The sequence below is a fragment of the Hakea prostrata genome, chromosome 2 (assembly GCF_041222555.1).
Source record: "Hakea prostrata isolate BN-2017 chromosome 2, UWA_Hpros_2, whole genome shotgun sequence".
Classification (NCBI taxonomy): Eukaryota; Viridiplantae; Streptophyta; class Magnoliopsida; order Proteales; family Proteaceae; genus Hakea; species Hakea prostrata.
In genome coordinates, this window is record NC_142601.1 from 49,118,187 (window position 1) to 49,137,145 (window position 18,959).

At 37.6% G+C, this 18,959-nt stretch overlaps 1 protein-coding gene across 1 annotated transcript; it reads left to right on the plus strand.

Annotated features, from left to right (window-relative positions):
- The first annotated feature begins 5,614 nt into the window (after positions 1-5,614).
- Positions 5,615-18,306, plus strand: LOC149024628 (putative histone chaperone ASF1A). Its single transcript, XM_089142972.1, has 3 exons — positions 5,615-5,901; positions 17,191-17,306; positions 17,438-18,306. The coding sequence occupies exons 1-3, from the start codon at positions 5,793-5,795 to the stop codon at positions 17,792-17,794; spliced, it is 582 nt and encodes a 193-aa protein (XP_088999098.1). The 5' UTR covers positions 5,615-5,792; the 3' UTR covers positions 17,795-18,306.
- The last annotated feature ends 653 nt before the right edge of the window (positions 18,307-18,959 follow it).

Here is an 18,959-nt window from a genome sequence, read left to right on the forward strand (position 1 = left end):
GTGATGTAAATAAAGAGAAGGCTTTCTTCTCTATCTTTCCGGGAATATCATTTGAATGCAGTATGCTTGTGCTTTTCATCAGCATTTTGTGTGCTAGGTTAGCTACAGGATTTGTGTGCTAGGTTACAAGATGGAAGGATGATCCATGTGATTATTATTACTGAGATCGATCAACCATCTCAGATTATTTGTAAGTTCAGCCTTACTTAGGGTCCCGTTCACTCTAACACAACTGTATCAAGCCATTTAATTACTAACTGGTCATAATAATCATAGACAGGTAGAATATAAATTCAAACTCACTCACTCAAGACTCAATTAGTAGCATTCGTGAAAACCGCCACCATTTAGGTGCACTTTTTTAAGGGGAAAAAATCTCATATATTTGCTTTTATTGTACTTTTTATTCTTGGAATACGAATACGTACTTCAGATACAAAAAAATCCAAAATATTCTAAGCAAACTATTTAGAAAGTACAAATACAAATACACAATATACAAAATATACAAAATGTATAAAGTTGTAGTCTACTTGATGTTAATTACATTGCTAGTGACTCATAACATGCTTCATTCCAACACCATGGGTTCACAATGAATCTAGAATAGTTGCTCCAGAGCTTCTCCTCTGCAGCACATCAAAAAGTTTTGTGAGATCTTAAATGCCTATATATCTAACAGAGATAAAATAGTTGTCTAGAATCTAGACCTTCTCCTCTGCAACATACCAAAGAGTTTTGTGAGCTCTTTTATTTACTCACATCATCAGTCATGAATAGGCTTGAACATGTTAAAAATAAGAGTAAATTGCACTGGTACCCCAAAATGGAGGCCTTAAAGCACTGTCACCCTTTTAAAAAGCACAGAGACCCTAAAATTGGATTTTCATTGGATATATTTGTCCAATTTATCACTGAAAACCTTTCAGACATTGTTTATTATAGGGATATTTTTTAAAATAAATAGTAATTTAACTGTTTTCAGTGATAAATTGGACAAATATATCCAATGAAAATCTAATTTTGGGTTCTTTGTGCTTTTTAAACATAAAGTGGTGTGTCAATGCTTTAAGGCCTCCATTTTGAGATGCCGGTGTAATTTGCTCTAAAAATAATTACAACATACGTACCTATTTCATGTCAACACATAAGTATCTAAAGAGCCTAATTTTGTCTTGTTCAATCATCAAACAGAGTTTTAGCGTTCACCAACAGCCCAACCGACTGAATAGGCTGAATATTTGATTTATGGAGTTCTCACTTTTTCTAGTGATATGTTGTTTAGGATACTGTCAGGCCTTCAAATACGTAGTATAGGTGAAACTTCTCGTCATGTCTCTCTCAGGGGAATGTAGCGTCTCGCTGTGGTGGGTTGATATTTGGTCATCGTGATTACCACTTCCTGAGAGACATGTTTTCTGCATCAGAGGAAATGGCCACTGCCAAGTAACTCCATTTCCTGTACTAAGGGTGATATGGAAGTGTTCTTTTAGAAGTGGATCACTTATCAATATAAAAACTCTAATGGACTACCATGTAGATTGTAATGCTTATTTGTTTGATTAATTTAAGATGGAGACTCGTGAAACATTCGTACAAATAAAAGACTCGTAGAAGTCTTAAGCTTTCTTGGAGAGGGAATTTGGATTGTACTGCTGAGTTTCATTAACAAGATAACATGGATGGTCATAGATGACATCCTTCCATTTGTTTTCATCTCTTGAGTTGAATATGTTGATTTTTAATCCGTTCATCTTAGTTTTCTTCCTCATTTCTTTGCCATTTTTTTTAAATAGGGATTCATTATACATGACTTACATGAAAATTTTTTGTCAAACACCATAGCTTTTTCCTTCTTAATTATAGAAAATTTTAAATTTTTGGTTTTCCTTTCTCCTTTCTCTTTTTCGATTTTTTTTTCTCTCTCTCTTCCCCATGTATAGTCTCACGTGCATTTGCACGTGTCACTTAACTAGTTACTATATAAAAGGAAAATTTGAAACAGTTGTGGTCTGTTTATTGGTTGATCAAAATACCCCTTTTGAATAGACAAATACCCATTCACAAACAATATGCCCCTCCCCTAATCCAAACAAAGCACTCCCCCAAGCGACATGCCCCCCGGAAATAGACAAGTACCTGTTCACAAACAACATGCCCCTCCCTTGATTAGAACCCATTGAATAGACATGTATCCGTTTACAAACAATATATCATTCCCCTAATCAGAACAAAGCATTCCCCCAAGTGACATACCCCTTCCATGATCATAAATAACCCCCTTGAATAGACATGTATCCGTTCACAAACAACATACCCATCTCCTAATCAGAACAAAGCACTCCCCCAAGTGACATGCCCCCCTGAATAGACATGTACTCTGTTCATAAACATCTTACCCCTCCCCTGATCAAAACTAAGCACTTCCCCAAGTGACGTACCCCCTTGCCATGAAACCATGCAAGTTTTATTTTTTATGAAATTGTTGTGAATTTTGATATAAAAATAAAAAGATAAATAAATATCAAAATGGTGCGAATACTTATCATAAAACTTATATCTATTGCTAATTTATAGCAACTATAAACTGTGGGTAGTCCCATCAATTGGATTTCCATTATTTCATATTCTTAAATCTCGTTCTTCATTTAACGTCGAGGGGTCAATGTAGTCAACTTGTTTGCTTGGAAAATAAAAGAGTTACAAAATAATGCATCATTAATTGATAAAGAGGAAGTTCCAAGAGATAGAGGAAAACCAAATGAGAATAAAGCCAATATCTCAAATTATAGAATTAGAGCTCAATTATTTTTGAAGGGCTTCCATTGGTTGATAATCGATATTTGTAATTTGGTGAGTTTCTCCTATATGCTATATCTTCAAAGTATGTCATTTTCAATATCCTACTATTAGTTTTCTATACAATAATTGGCATTATACACCAAGGAAATTGAATTAACATATTTTTCTTGGTCGAATTAAAATGATATCTTTTGCCAATAAGCTCACATTTCTAAACTAACTACAACCTCTCATTGAAACCGTTTGATGGATGAACCCCCAAAAAAAAACAAATAGAGAAACTCATTAATTGAGTTAGAATTATTTTAATGTAAATTAATTTTCTCATATTCTCCAGTAAACAAGAATTTCTATCATAAAATGAAAATATAGTAGAATTAAAGATTATTTGAACCGACCATGCATTACCATTAAAAATCAATATTCGATAATCTTCAACCTAATCAAAATATAAGTAAAAAGCCTACATGAAACTGCACGTGTGTATTTACTAGTTATACTTAATACTAAATTGTAAATGATTTTTTTTTAATGTAAATAAACAATAGGTGGTGATATTTTTTCTTTTCTTTTTTTATGATTTTTTTATTTGTTCGGGGTTGTTTGTGATAATTTAATTTAAAGGAGAGGCGAGCTGGTTGGGATCTAAGCATAAACGTCAAGAAGCACTAAAATTTGGGGCTTAGTTGTTAATGGTGACATCTCATTTTTCAGTATTAAAAAAGCACCAGAACCAAAAAAAAAAAAAAAAAGGGCTTAGTAGAAAGGATTAATTACAAGTAATATTAATATAAAATTTTAATTTTAGACAATTGATTATATCCTTTTAGTAAATGTTGGAGGGTATTCTGGAATAAAAAAATTCACCATTATTGCTGAGTTTGTATTTTTTTTAATAGTAGTGTGATATGATATGATACGGTACAATGACTAAAGGCTAATTTACCAATAATTTACAAAATGCTATGGTTCTAAATATGATTTGATTTTTTTTCCCCCATTTTCATAAGTAATTCACGAGATCGTGCACCTTTCTTTCCTAATTTCGAGCTTTTAGTTTGAAAGAATAAAATAGAAAAAGAGAAGAACATGGTGTAGCTGGCTGGCTCCATCCTATTTTTGAAATAAACAACTTGCACACACTCCCTTTCCAAAAAAGATCAATACACCAAGCACTACATTTAGATTTATTGGATTTGTTGCTAAAATATCGGTCCGGTGGATGGCCAATAACCTAAGCAAATGAAAGAATCGGTTCCATTTTTCATATGATTTCCTCTTATAAATAGGACTAACAAAATCCAACAGAGTTATTTTTATATCACTTCACCCTTTTTGTTTTGGTTTTTTATTTTTTTATTTTCTTATTTCTGAAGTATCAATTCTCATTTTGGTATCCATCTTAAAAATCATATTTTGTTTAAAGTAACAAAACTCTTCAAATTCATAATAGACTTTTTGTTGTCAGTTATGTATTATGTGTCCAAAACTTTGTTTTATTAATTTTTGCTCAAGTCACTTAAAAACCATGTTGAAAACTTTGGATTTGTTTGATAAGTCACCAAATGTTTTTGTTTTGAGAAGCACTGCAAACAATTGTGAATGTTTTTGGAATAACAAATCTTAATGTTTTTAAAACCAAAAACACTTTTTAGGGGTTTGATAAAATTTGTGTTTAGAAGTATAAAATTTGGAAATTGTAATAAATTTATAAAATTTGTCATTGTTATGTTAAGAGTGTCAAATTCCATAAATATCCCTTGTAAAATTGTTTTATTTAAACCCAACCCGAACCTAATTTTGCTGCAAAAAACAAATGCAATAACCTAATTTGTTGTTGCATCCAAAGTGTTTCCGGAAGCAAATTTGTTTTATAAATTTAAAATTATGTTGCAAAGATCATGGGAAACAAAGTGATTTTATCAAATGGTTTTTGACTAAATTTTATGACTAATTTTTCTACAAAAAAAAGTAAGAAACACCAGAAAACTATTTTTGGGTGGATTATCAAATGGATAATTTATTATTCATCCTTTTTTCTCACTCCCAAACCTTACTTATTCATTCTTAAGTTTTCATTTTGATATACTAAATTTATTTTTCATTCCATAGTTTATTATGGACAAAAGTTACGAGAATCATTTTATATTTTTGACAAAGAAAATTATTATATTCCTTTTTTTTTAAGAAAACCAAAATATTGAATTAAAAATTACACCAAAGAAGCCCTAAATTAACGAATATATGGTAGAAAACAGGTGAAAGAATAATTGAAAGGAAAAGTAAAAACTAAAACACCAGAGATTTTGGGTGAGTTATAGAATGGCTCATTTATCATTCATCGTTTTTCTCACTTCGAAACCTTATTTATTCCTTCTAAAATTTTCAATTTGACATGCTAAACTTATTTTTTCATTCAATTGTTTATTATAGACAAAAGTTATGCAAATCATTTTTTATTTTTTGACAATTTTTTTTTTTATATTCATAAAAAAAAAAAAAAGAAGCAAAATATTGAATTAGAAATGACACCAAAAGAAGCCCTAAATTAACAAAGATATGGTAAGAAACAGGTAAAGAATTATTGAATGGAAAAATGAAAACATTCGTTAACTCGCAAGAGGTTTTGGCTTGAGTTCTCCCGCGCCCGTCGCTTTACATAACAAATGTTCAAAATTTCCCGCCAACTATAATTTCATTCCCCTCCCTTCCTCTGACCGGCTATCGCCAGTAATCAATCTCTTTCCCGTTGCCCGTTCTCTATCACATATAAAAAGCTTTATGTCTAAACGCATCAACACAGCAAAGAACACATACTTTCGTTCCAGGTAGCGGTTTGATTTCCTTATTTGCTGCTGTTCACATCCTTCGTAGTTTGTATATGAATGAATCCATAGGAGATTTCTGGGTTCCATGAGCTTCGTACCAACTAGGGTTTCCAGTGAGTTATCGGTCGTGTCAGTTGCTGCGTTCGCTTCGATTTAAAGGCAATGAGTGCCGTCAATATTACCAACGTTGCGGTCTTGGATAATCCGGCGGCGTTTCTCAACCCTTTTCAGTTCGAGATCTCTTACGAATGCTTGATTCCTCTCAAAGATGGTATAATTTGTCTATCATTTCTCTCTAAGAATATCGTTTCTTCATTTTGTATTAACGATTATTAGTTTATCCTACACGATTCATTTTTCCTCATGCGTGTTTACAACTAGGGTTTACGGAATTTCACCAGTTTCCCAGCCCCACACTCGAGCGTTGATGATTTCCTTTATCTCCTGTTATGTAATTACCATAATAATGGAGTACGAATTTATATTTGGATATTGTTTGACTTTCCGAGTTCGCCTTGTAATGGATTTTTATATGGGGATATTTCTTGTTGTCTCCCGTATTCATGTGAGTGCCTATTGTGTGTTTTGGAGTTTATGTGACTGAAGCTGAAGCCCTAATAAAAATATATACAAATAGGAAAGGTTTAGTACCATGGTTTCTTTTCCACACTGTAAAGCATAAGCACTGGTTTGCATTTTGGTCCTATATGACAAGTTTTTAAGGGGAATCAGACTCTTGCTGTAACGGAAAGAGTTGTACTTCTTATATTATTGCATTTAATCATCAAGCACATATATTTTTGGAAAAGATTGAGGAGCTATTTCATAGATTGTTTTTGCATCCAAATATTGGTGTTAAGTTGATAAATTCCCCCTCTATGAACAATGATATTTTAATAGTACATTTTTGTAACAATATTTCAATATGGAGCCCAGGAAATAACAAGAAGAAGAGACTGAGCTGATGTCCCAGGAAATAACAAGAAGAAGAGACTGAGTTGATGGGAGGCTGCTAGAGAGTCTAAAAACCAATGATGGCAGCCCCTTCTTTCTTGCCTCATTTTTAGATATTCAACAAATTACAGAAGACTTCCCTATCCTGAGTAGGAGTGTACAAAAAAAAGATGAAAATAGAGGGAGATCAATTCTCTAGTTTCGAAAAGTATCTTATTAGGACATACATGAACAAAGAGCTGCATTTGTCATGATGAGTTGCCAGAATACCATATGTGTGAAGAGCCTGCTGCACTACGGAGTATGCTTCTCTATTAAAAGCCTCAAATAAGTTGCAATGACTCCCAAAAAGAACATTTATAGACAAGTCAAAATAGGCCTAGCATAATCACAGTTAGTCAATCACAATCTGATTGTATATTTCAATAGAACTATTAAATGTGGTAGGCATTCTTTTTCTAAGTTCAGTTATTGTATCTAAGAAACCAGCAATCATTTATCAATTGTGTGGTTCAAAATGGGGGCATAATTACCTATCAGATGTATGTCATCCAAATGCAACCATTTGACACGGAGGGGCCAGGGGGAAACTGAAATGCTTGGTTTTTATTCTCAACAAAAAGATCATTGTAGCTTGAAGGTAAAGGAGTGACAAGTCATGCCATTAATATAGACAAATAGGACACAGTATGGTAGACTCAACAGAATCTATTTATGTGAGCAAAAATCATGTATAATGCATAAGTGATGAAAGACAGAGGTAGAGGGTACTTGACATGCACAGTCTAGAGCAAAGGAGAGAGGGCAGAGGAATAGGATTTAAAAATTACAGGGACAACTATTGGTTCCATAACCCGAATTGAGTGGGCTGAAACAGATGGTCTGCCCAACCAATTGTTGATGAAACGTGAGATAGGAAAGTGTTATTATGAATGGAACTGAGTTTAAAGCAATTTCTTTTCTTATAAGTGTTAAGAAAATGGAACAAAGCATGATGTATTTGTTTGTGGTTTTTTTTTTGGGTGGGGGGGGGGGAGTTTGCGTGGGCATGAGCATGTGTATGAGTTCCTCTCATGTTTTTCTCTGGAGATGTTTTTGATATGTATGGTTCAATTATGTCTGACGGTGGATTGCTTAGGACCTGGTAAGTTGTGGTATGCTGATTGTTTTTTGACTGGCCTTTGCCATGTCAAATGGTTGCCTTTCAAACATCCATCACAGAGATAATCATACCTAATAAATGGCATGCCCATTGTTTATGCAGTGCAAGGTGGAAAAGACAGTATAATACAATTTGATCTGTTTTCTTCATAAAGTATTGCTAATAGAAAGGAAAACAATTGGAATGCCAATGTACATCTTTTGTGATGCTTTTACATCTCCTTGGGTTCCAAGGGTTGCAGAAAGAGGTGGAATTTTTTTCTTATCGGGAAATATTACAATGATTAGTACGAGAAATTTTACAGTAAGAAGCTAATCAATGGTAAGCAACAAACGGAGAACAAAAAATAACCATAACCTTATCCCAACTAAATGGGGTTTGGCTAGATGGATCCAAAAAGAGGCTGAGACAGTAATAGAAATAGTAGAAGTAAAAGGATATAAAACAAGGAAAATAGTTCTCTTCTTTTTGGGGTGGGTGGGGGTTGGGGACATTGCAGTTCAGTTTCCTAATTATGTGGAGGGAGACAAGATATAGTGATCCACACTTGAGTGGTTGGATCAGAAAATAGATTAAGGTTTCTTGGCAGTTTTAAGGAAAAGAGAACTAGAGGGATAGGGGCATTGATGTTTATCATAGTTGCTGAAAAGGTTGATTTTTTTAACCATTGTGGTTAAACAGTTGTTTAAGATAGGAGTTGGTTGGTTGTTAGAGTCATACAAGTTTTTTTAGTAGGCATATGGAATGGCATGGCTACTAAACACTAATTTACTTATTTTGAGAAAGAATCCGGGAGTTATGTTAACTGCCACCATATTTGTGATGTTTGAATTTTGAAGCTGAATATTTGATATTTCTACGGTCAGTTAACAGTCATCTTTTCTCTTGCCTTGCTGCCCCCTCCCATGTCCCTGCCACACATGCTTGCAATTCCAAAATATAAGCATCTCTAAACATATATTATGTTTTCTTATGCAATAACTATTAATGTATCTGGATCTGAAAAATTAGTTCTCTCTTAACAACTCACAATCTTTCATTTTTCCTTTATATAGAGAACAAATAGATCTATGTAAACTTGCTAGTGGAGAAGTGAAATCAGTTTATAGCATTGGATTTGACTCCTAAATTATGGAGTACTTTTGGACTTGCCTCGTAATGTCCCTAATGGTTTCTGTCCTATTCCTTTTTGGAGTATTTTCTGACTTGCCTCCTAATGTCCTCTGTGGGTTTTCTTTGCCCTTCCTTTTTTGGTCATTGGGAAGCTTTACACCTCAAACCTGAAAGAAATTCAACCTTCATACCAGAGATTTCACAAGTCTAAACCACATCAGCTGCTCATTGTTGAATTTTCAACTGGGTCTGGCTGAAGAGGCAATTTTCACATGACTCTAGAGGAAATCTCTGCGTCAGTTTGTTCACATTTTTGGGTTGGGTATTAGCGTGGAGTTACCATTAGGAGTGCAAATGCTCTCTCTTTTGTTAAGCTGATGACTTCTCCACCTGATGATTCAGGTTGGTGGTACCTTGAAGCTTACAAGTTCCTATTGGTGATTTATTGCATCAACTCATTAAGCTCTTTGATTTAGAAAATGTTCCCAATTCCTCTCTTTATATACACCCATGCACAGCATCAGATGTACACACACACAAAAAAAATACACACTTATGTGTCTGTACATACATGGAGACATAGACATGCATAACAAAAAGCAAGATGCCTTGTCAATGACTGGTTCTGCTTTTTCTAGGTATGGCATTATCCAGTTGATCACTAGGCCTTGAGTATTCAACAAAGAAATGAACAATATTTGTTGAAACTGTTCTTTGCTCAACCACCTCCTCCATTATGGATGTATCCATTTGTTGTTGCACTTGCCATCACATGTTGTATTCGCCATGCGACTTGCAAGTGTTTAGTACAGTACCTAAAATTCATTTCCTTGAGACTACTAGGATTTTCTCTTCCTCTTCACCTACGTGTGCATTAATTAAAAGATTATCTGGGACACCAAAAAGGCATTAGGTAAAGGGTAACCACATCTATAGGATAACAAAATATTTCAAGTTACCTATAAATATATTTATGCAACATGGTCAAGCAACACTAGAAAAGGAAACATATTAATTATGCACAAGAGAGACCAAATTACAAAGTTAATAGCATGCAGAAAACAATTGACTGAAGGGATTGGTAAAGATTTAGTTGTTTAACTGGCTATCCATGTCCCATGTATACCAAGACAGGAGGGATACCTGTTTCTGATGTGTTATTATTTATGATGTGATGAATGCAGCGTGGACACATACCTGTAGGAGTGTAGAACTAATAATATGACCTCAACTTCTTGCCAACCTCACAAACACTTCCTATAAAATTGCTTTTACCTTTAGGCCTAGCACAATATGTTAAAGGCAATGCTAATAATATATTTAGGACCAAATATATGTAATAACCAGCTGATCAGGTCCCTTCCATAATTTTCATAGCATTATTTATATCAACTCACAAAACATGAAATTAATGTCAGGAATGTTTTAAAAAATGTCATCCTCCCAAAACTTATGTCCATGTCAGTTTACCTAAATTAAGTGTTTTAATTATGGGAATGACTAATCAGTTAACCATGTGAGTATCATTTTGTTCCCAAGTCAATTTTGGATGTTGACTTGTGGTTTGAAAGTAGTTCTCTTCTCCAATAGGCAGTTTCTGTTGCTTTATACCTGTGTATCATCACACTCTTATTTGTCCCAGGTCCTCCTTTTTTCGCTTTATCTATTTGGTTATTTAGTAATTGAGGTACATGCTATGATGACGTAAGGATCTTATGTCTTTGCTCATTGAATAATCATATGATATGACACATAATAAGAATCATTGGTTTCCATTTGCTTTGAAATCATGGCTGATGTCACCTAATTGAGCTGTGCTGCCGTGCATAACCAGAAATGAAACTATAAATCTGTAACATGATAAGAGGTACAGGCACCAGGAAGGATTTGCATTAGGAATGAATAATTATTGTCTTTGTTTGGCATGCAAAGTGGGCTTTCTCACCTCTGAATTTTTGAGAAGTGATACCTGTTTAATTGAAATTAAAGATGCCTGTTGTGCAGTTGGAAATTTTAGGGTTAAATAAAACCTAGATGGGTTGAAGAAATTGAGAAGGAAATAAAGATTGTGTTTAAAAAAAAAAATGGAATGTGTTAGGGTTTTGTCAAGGAGATATGGGAAAGGGGGGGGTTGAAAAAACCAAGGGGGGGGGGGGGGGGGGGGGGGGGGGGGGGGGGGGGCCCTGGGGGGGAAGGGGGGGCGGGGGGGGGGGGGGGGGGGGGGGGGGGGGGGAGGGGGGGGGCGGCGGGGGGGGGGGGGGGGGGGGGGGGGGGTGGGGGGGGGGGGGGGGGGGGGGGGGGGGGGGGGGGGGTTGGGGGTGGGGGGTTTGGGTCTTCCCCCCCCCCCCCCCCTCTCCTCCCGCCCCTGGGGGCGGGGGGGGGGGGGGGGGGGGGGGGGGGGGGGGGGGGGGAGATCTCGCCTGGGGAAGAAAGAAGAGAGAGAGGGAGATATGGAGAAAATGGGAAGTGGAGCATGGGAGTTAGGGCTGGGTTGGGGAAACTGGACTTAGCCTATTTAAGGTTGAACATGGTGGGCTTAGATTTGTGAGAAAATAAAATATGGCTCTACGTTGACCCTATGTGTAAAACCGAAATTCGTGAAGAAAGTTAAGCAGAGAAAGAAAAGAAGAAAGAAAGAAAAGAAAAGAAAGAAGAGAAAAAAAAGAAAAAAAAAAAAAAAAAAAAAAAAGAAAGAAAAGAAAAGGAAAAGAAAAAAAAAAGAAAAGAAAAAGAAAAAAAAGAAAGAAAAAAAAAAAAAGAAAAGAAGAAAAACAAAAAAAAGAAAGAGAAAAGAAAGAGAAGAAAGACAAGAAGAAAAGTAGAATAGGTTAAGATCATATATGTTGATGGAATCTGGAGGAATAGGAGAGGATAAGATATGGGTGGGGAAAGAGCATGTGGGGTAATAGGGAGAGGGAGGAAAAAAAAAAACACAGAACCGGGAAGGGTCTGAGGAATAGTATGACCTATAAGAAGAATACGAAGAGGTCTTGTGATCCCAATTGGAGATGATAGGGCTCTTGTTGGAATCACTGATCTAGGCTCATGCTAGTAAAAGAAGAGGATAAGTTGCACAAGGTTGCTTGCTTTGATGCTCTTGACTCTGCTGTAAGTCCAGAGATAGGGGAAGAGGGGCTAGTGTAGGATGACTGGACGGTGGAGGTGAGTGGGTGACTCCGGAGGAAGAAAGAAGGGAGAAAGAGGAGGGAGGGGGAGAGGGACAGGAAAGAACCAAAGGACGGGAAGGAGGGGAAAAGGAAGGAGAGAGGGACCCAGGAAGAAGGGCAAAGGGAAAGAGAGAAGGAGGAGGGCGGGCCCAGAGGGACGACAAAGAAAGACACACCCACGGGGCAGGAAAAGAAAAAGGAGAGGAAAAGAGGCACAACAGGAAGACAAACAAGGAGCCACCCCAAGCGACCACTAGGATGAGCGAGAAGGGAGCCTGAGGGAGGATGAGAAGGGAGAGAAAGAGGAGAGGGAAAAAAGAAAAAGAAACCAAAAAAAGAAGAAGGAAGAAAAAAAAAAGAAAAAAGAAGACAAGAAGAAAGACAAGAAAGAGAGAAACAACCGGACAGGGGAGAAGGCCAAAAGGAGGCAGAAGAGAAAAAAAAAAGAAACATACAGAAGCTAAGGCAAGACAATGCAAGAAGGAAGAAACAAGAATAAGTCTCACCCCCATAATTGCCTGCATGAGGGATTTGACACAAGCTCTCCACCACCTGAGATCAAACTACACAAGCCCGGATCATCGAAGGTACTTGGGTTGAGGTAGTAAGGATGGGAAATAAAAAATTGGTTAATGACTAGGATTTGGTGTTTACTAACTTACTGTTTATAAATTATAAGTATAAGTTATAACAAATAAAGAAAAAAAAGTAACAACAAAAACTAAAGACAAAAGGACTCACAGCCAAGGAAAGGAGCAAAGGCATCTCCCACAACGAGATCCCCGAGGATTTGAAGGTGCTAGGGGAGAGCTAACCAACTCTCATGCGGAGGGCAGCATATAGTGGGGCAGGGGTCCGAATCCACCACCAAAAAAAAAAAGGAAAGAGGCTACAGGCCCAAAAGGAACAGAAGGTGTTGGGCAGCGCATCGGGAGGCAGACCACGCCAACAAACCACTCCTCAGCAAAAGGGAAGACCCACCACCGGAAGCGAGCACAAGGGGGGAACAGAAAGGAAGAAAGGGTCCATCATTAAAAAAGGTTATAAATAAAATAACCAGCCAACCACAGACGATGACTTCTCCCCAAGTCCAACAAAGATCAACGAATGAGCAGACAGGTGTCCAAAAGAGGTGGACCGGCTCTCTCCTCACAACATTACCAGCTTGAAGTGCACCATTATCGGACAAGGACCACATTCTGGCCCTACCGAGTACCACCTCCGAAGCTTGTAAAGGTAGGGCATCTTTGATCTATGAGGCATCCACCGACTTGAGGAAGGATGTCTTCCATTGCAGCTCACCATGAAATTAATGATGGGCAGTAGGACCAGTCCATCCATCAGCATCAGGAACACCATATGTACTCCATTGTTCTTTTAATGATTCAATGTATTATCACCTCTGCTTACCTTGGGTAAATATTTATTCAACTTCCCAAGCGTGGGCAACCCCACAGAGAAGCAGACATCCGAAGTATGGTGTGGCACAGGGTGCAATGTGTTAAGAGCAGAAGGATGAAAGCTCTCCTCGCTCACCTCCAGAACAATAGGGAATGCTCTGATAGATGTCTTGTTGGTTGAAGAGGGAGGGGTCTTGGTCAAAGTGGAATCATAATGTGTAGTCTCCTCTCCTCGGTCCGGCTGGCCCGAAAACATGTAGGGGCAGGAGGAGAAACGCCCCGGAAGCCCACATAGGCAGAAGGAGGAGCTTCCATGAGCTATGCCACGGCTGGACTCAACACCAAACTCCTCTTACACGCGATTCCTCACAACATAAGAGTAGGTTAGAAGCACATATCCTCAAATTCCCTTGGGCATCTCTCCTGTTTCCCTCCTCTAAAGTGCGCAATGTTTTTGGACTCATAAGGAACCCCGGGACACTTGGCAACATCTTATAACCACCAGCCAAATGTTGCTTTAATCTGGTTGAACCACGAATTCAAAGTCTTGAGGCAATACGCATCGGGATTTCGTCGCGATGGTGGATCCCATGTTGCAAGCAATGTCCGAGTCCCACTACAGGGCCACTCCCACTAGTGCCATTTAAGATTCAAATGTACAGCATGAAAGTCTGAAATACATACATGAATCATGAATATTCCCAAATAATCATTAGAATAATTTTTAGATACATAAAAACATGTAAAAACAATTTATAAAACAACAAAACACACACTTTGTTCTAAGATAACATATATACACTGCTCAAACAAACATGTTAGTATTTTTAAAATAAACTACATAATATGAGCATCATTTAAAAAAAAAACAGATAAATTTTTAATAACATATTATTTTTTATAATTATTTTATGTAAAAATAATTTATAAAACAACAAAACACACACTTTGTTCTAAGATAACATATATACAATGCTCAATAAGACATGTTTGTATTTTTAAAATAAACTACATAATATAAGCATCATTTAAAAAAAACAGATAATTTTTTAATAAAATATTATTTTTCATAATATTATTTAAATAAAAAAAATACAGCAAGCATGATAATCAAAATATTAATTCATGAGATTGTAGCCCTCTAAATGTAGTTTAACATAAATAATAATCACATTCATATCATAAGTATTTATTTATAATCTTTAATTTTAATTTTTTAGATAATATATTTTTAAATACGAAAATTCAAAAAAAATTAATAACAGAAAATTAAAATTTTTTCCAGAAAGTGTAGATCTAAGCTTGAACATCAACATATATTTATATCACACTCATACAATCATGTAGAACCTTGTATTTGAAAAAATCAAATTTGGGGGAAAATCTTACATTTCTGAAGATCCCTTGAAATATGCTTGAATCACTACAAATATGCTTCAATTTGTTGTTGTAGATGAGTTGATGATGTTGCTATGTTGAATCCCCAAAAATTCGGCCAAATCCGGCCAAAAATGAAGTCGGCCAATTTTGGTGATCCAGAGATAGAGGAGAGAGAGAGGCCGAGAGGCGAGATAGCCCGGAGACAAGGAAAAGCAAAGAAGAAAAGGGGCGGGAGGGAACGGCGGCGACGGGCCGCCGCCTTAGGCGAGAATCCGGGTCTCGGCGAGTCTCGCGAACCGGGGGGGGGGGGGGAGGAGGGGGGGGGGGGGGGGGGGGGGGGGGGGGGGGGGGGGGGGGGGGGGGGGGGGGGGGGGGGGGGGGGGGGGGGGGGGGGGGGGGGGGGGGGGGGGGGGGGGGGGGGGGGGGGGGGGGGGGGCCCCCCCGCGGAAGAGGGGGTGTGGGGGAGGAAGAAAGAAGGAGGGGGGGGGGGGGGCCGCCCCGCTCAAATCGTTTTTTGTTTAATGAGGGGGGGTGGGGGGTGGGGGGGAGGTGGGGGGGGAGGGAGAGGGGGGGGGGGGGGGGCGGGGGGTCGACGAGCTAGGCCCCACCAGCAAACCACTAAACACCAATAAACACCTAAAAAAAAAAAAAATAAATTAATATTTTTTTTGGGAAAGGTGCTAACTTTGAAATTGATTCCGATTGGGGTTCCCACTCTAACTAGGACTGTCAATAGTAACTCAAAAATTACTAACTAAAATAATGATCAAAAGAAGTGGGGAAATGGCCAAAATATCCCTAATAGGGTTTGGCCAGCCCACTAGGTGTGCCAATTTGGCTTAGGTGTTGGATCTAGGGCTCAAATTGTTGGTTCAACTAGGTAGGGCTGCAACACGGCGGGCCGGGCTTTTGCAATTCCAAGCCCAGCCCTAGATATTCTAATCTATAAGCCCATTCCCGCCCTAACCCTAATTGAGGGCCAATGATTATTGTCCCTAACTCTAAGCCCTATAGGGCCAAGCCAAGCCCATTCCGGCCTAATTGGCCCTATACTTGGCCTTGATTGGCCCTATACTTGGCCCTGTCCCTAGCCCTGGCCTTGATTGGCTTTGTCCGTAGCCCTGGCCCTGATTGGCCATATCCTTGTCTAGTCCATTGAGATTAGGGACAAAATTAGGGCCAAGATGAGGGCCATAATTATGGCCAAAATAAGGGCCATGGTCAACATAAAAAATTTGGGACTAGTCTGGATAGGCGCGGTGGGCCAAAGAGTAATCCTAGGCCTGCCCTTGGCCCTAGTCAGGGCAAAATATTTTCTCCCTAATCCGCCCTTAAGGCCAAAATCTTGAGCCCAAGCCCTATGTGGGGTCAGGGCTGGTTAGGGCCGTCAAGGCCAAACTTGCACCCCTATAGCTAGGCGGGGAGGCCTGCTTACATCAGCAGTTACAAACTTATTTTGTTCAGAGATTTGATTGGATGAGTATATTGATGTTTGTGAATATACAGGAAGTGATCGCAAAGACCCCCACCTTTCAGAAAAAAACACCGCTCTTTTTGTTGTTTGCTTCTCACATACTAGACACTAGATTCTTATATCTAGACTGCAAGCCTGTTTTTGCTGTATGGAGGGTAAAATGGCAATTTGAGAAGCTGCATATAGAAGAAATACTCTGGATTAGCCTTGTGAAAAATATCAGAATCAGATTTAATATGTCTTCCCTGATAATGGAGTTTTACTTGAATTTCACTCCTCCCCCCCCAAAAAAAAATTCCCTGTTTTTCAGCTGTACATTTGTTTCCATATGCATCCTTTTGTAGTCTTGGAGTTGTCATATTTAAAATCTTCAGAGTGGCCAAACTCCTTTTTTAATTGAAACTTGACATGCGAGTAGGGGACCTTTGGGTCTACATGTCACAAGATATTTAAGTCTCATTTAATTTGCCAGGTGGCAATACATGTCTTTGGTCTATGCAAGTCCAGGAAATATTGAAAGTTCAGAGGCAGAGATGGGATCAGCCTCCATAGATTCTGGTTTAAATGCAATAGAGAAGAATAAGCAGAATCTCCATGGATCTCTGATATATATATATAAATTCTGAAGTATAGCAGATATTCCAACAAGTCTTGATTTGATACTATTTTGTTGATTAAAGCAAAGAAAGAAGGGGCAAAAACAAAGATCAAATTACATTTATGTCCGATAAAAATAAGGGGTTTGGAAACATGGGTCTGCTGATTGGGAAATTTACCAATTCAATCAAATTCCTCGAGCCATGTTTGGGGAATCCTTCACCTAATGATTTTGTTCTATGGTTGATCTTGTTTAGTGCAGTCTCCAATGGTTTTCTGATATAACAATATTTTATTTGATCATCTGATACAGATTTGGAATGGAAATTAGTTTATGTGGGATCTGCTGAAGATGAGAGTTGTGACCAACTATTAGAGAGTGTGCTTGTTGGGCCTGTAAATGTTGGCAATTATCGGTTTCTCTTCCAGGTATCCCAATGATCTGTAAGCCAAACATTTCCATTCAATTTGATTTGTCAAATGTAAACAAGTCTGAAGATTTTTTGACTTGCCCATGCTATGACAATTGATTTGAATTATTCTGTGAAATCTTTTGCCAGGCTGATCCACCGGATCCCTCAAAGATTCCTGAGGAGGACATCATTGGCGTCACGGTGCTGCTACTGAGTTGTTCTTACATAGGGCAGGAGTTTATCCGTGTGGGCTATTATGTGAACAACGATTATGATGATGAGCAGCTAAAGGAAGAACCTCCTCAGAAGGTTTTGATTGATAGGGTGCAAAGAAATATATTGGCCGACAAGCCCAGGGTAACGAAGTTCCCCATCAATTTCCACCCTGAGATCAATGAGAATGGAGGACAACCACCTTTTCCTGATCACCCTAGTGAAATCAATGAGAATGGGGAACAGCCACCCCCTTCACCTGATCAGTCTTTGAACAATAAGAGACCATGAGCCTTCTAACCAAATATAACTATATGCCAATACTGCCTTGAATTTTTTTCTTTGTGAATGCACATGGCATGAAGTCGTAGCAGCTTGAATGATTTAGTATTTGAGCTTATTCAGTTTTTTAGCTACTCTATTTAGGTTAAAACCAAAAGGAAAATCTTTGGTCTATTAAGTGTAGAGGTTGGATTGACTTGAACTCATACATTTTGTGGTTTTATGCTGGAAACGAATCGTCTTGAAGATGTGATTTGGGATAATTTTACTTTAGGTGGTTTCTTGCTTCTGCTTCCATTTTGTTTCATTGATGTTTAGTCCCCAAGAAAAAGTGGGCGGGGAGGGGGAGGATCAGAAATTTGTAATTAGTGAAGTGGTTTCTGCTTCTCTCATACTGTTTTCTGATTGTTTTGAGCTGAGTATGGCATGTTTTCTCTAAGATTTGCATTGTTTTATGTATCTAGTGAGAATTGTCAGTCTTCAAATGAAAATTATGTACCAATTTGTTATAATTTTTTTTATTCCATTTTTCCTGTTAAAGCTTGTGCTTTTGGTTCTTACGCATTGCCCTTTCCCTCTGGGTATGTTATTCTTTAAGTAAACAGTGCACTGTGACTCTGTGAGTAGCCCTAAAACCTGGAGTTTTGATGTCCTTCCATATGCTAGAATAGAATCTGGTTTTATACATTCATCGTTTCCATATGTTTTTCACATAATCAAATATACCAAGGGTAGAATAGATTTTCAGGCCTATAAGAATATGGGCATAACAACTAGAGGGTTATCTGAGAAGATGGAATTTAGCATCAAACATGGCAATTGTAAATAGCGTATTGTTTAAATATTAGGAAAATATACATATAAGAAATCCATTGAGGCCAAAACTATACCCTAATCTTATTGCAAAAAAATTATATATAATGTACTGGTGGTTTTTTGGGGGGGGGTGAGAAGAGTAGAAAAATAATAATACAGAAAACCTTAAAAAGAAATACCCTATGGTCCAATTTGGGGTGGGTGGGGGGTTTAAAATTATAAGGGGTTGTTCTTTGTTTTTTTTGGGGTGGGTTTTTTTTTTCTTATTTTTAATTTTTTTTTTTTTTTTTGTTGGTTGTGTTTTTTTTTTTTTTTTTTTTTTTTAAAAAAAAAAAAAAAAAATAAATAAAAATTTTTT

Excerpts from the sequence above, each read along its gene's own strand:
- LOC149024628 (XM_089142972.1), top strand. The coding sequence starts at position 5,793 with ATGAGTGCCGTCAATATTACCAACGTTGCGGTCTTGGATAATCCGGCG. Across the intron at positions 5,902-17,190 it reads CTTGATTCCTCTCAAAGATG|ATTTGGAATGGAAATTAGTT; the intron begins GTATAATTTGTC and ends CATCTGATACAG. Across the intron at positions 17,307-17,437 it reads ATTATCGGTTTCTCTTCCAG|GCTGATCCACCGGATCCCTC; the intron begins GTATCCCAATGA and ends ATCTTTTGCCAG.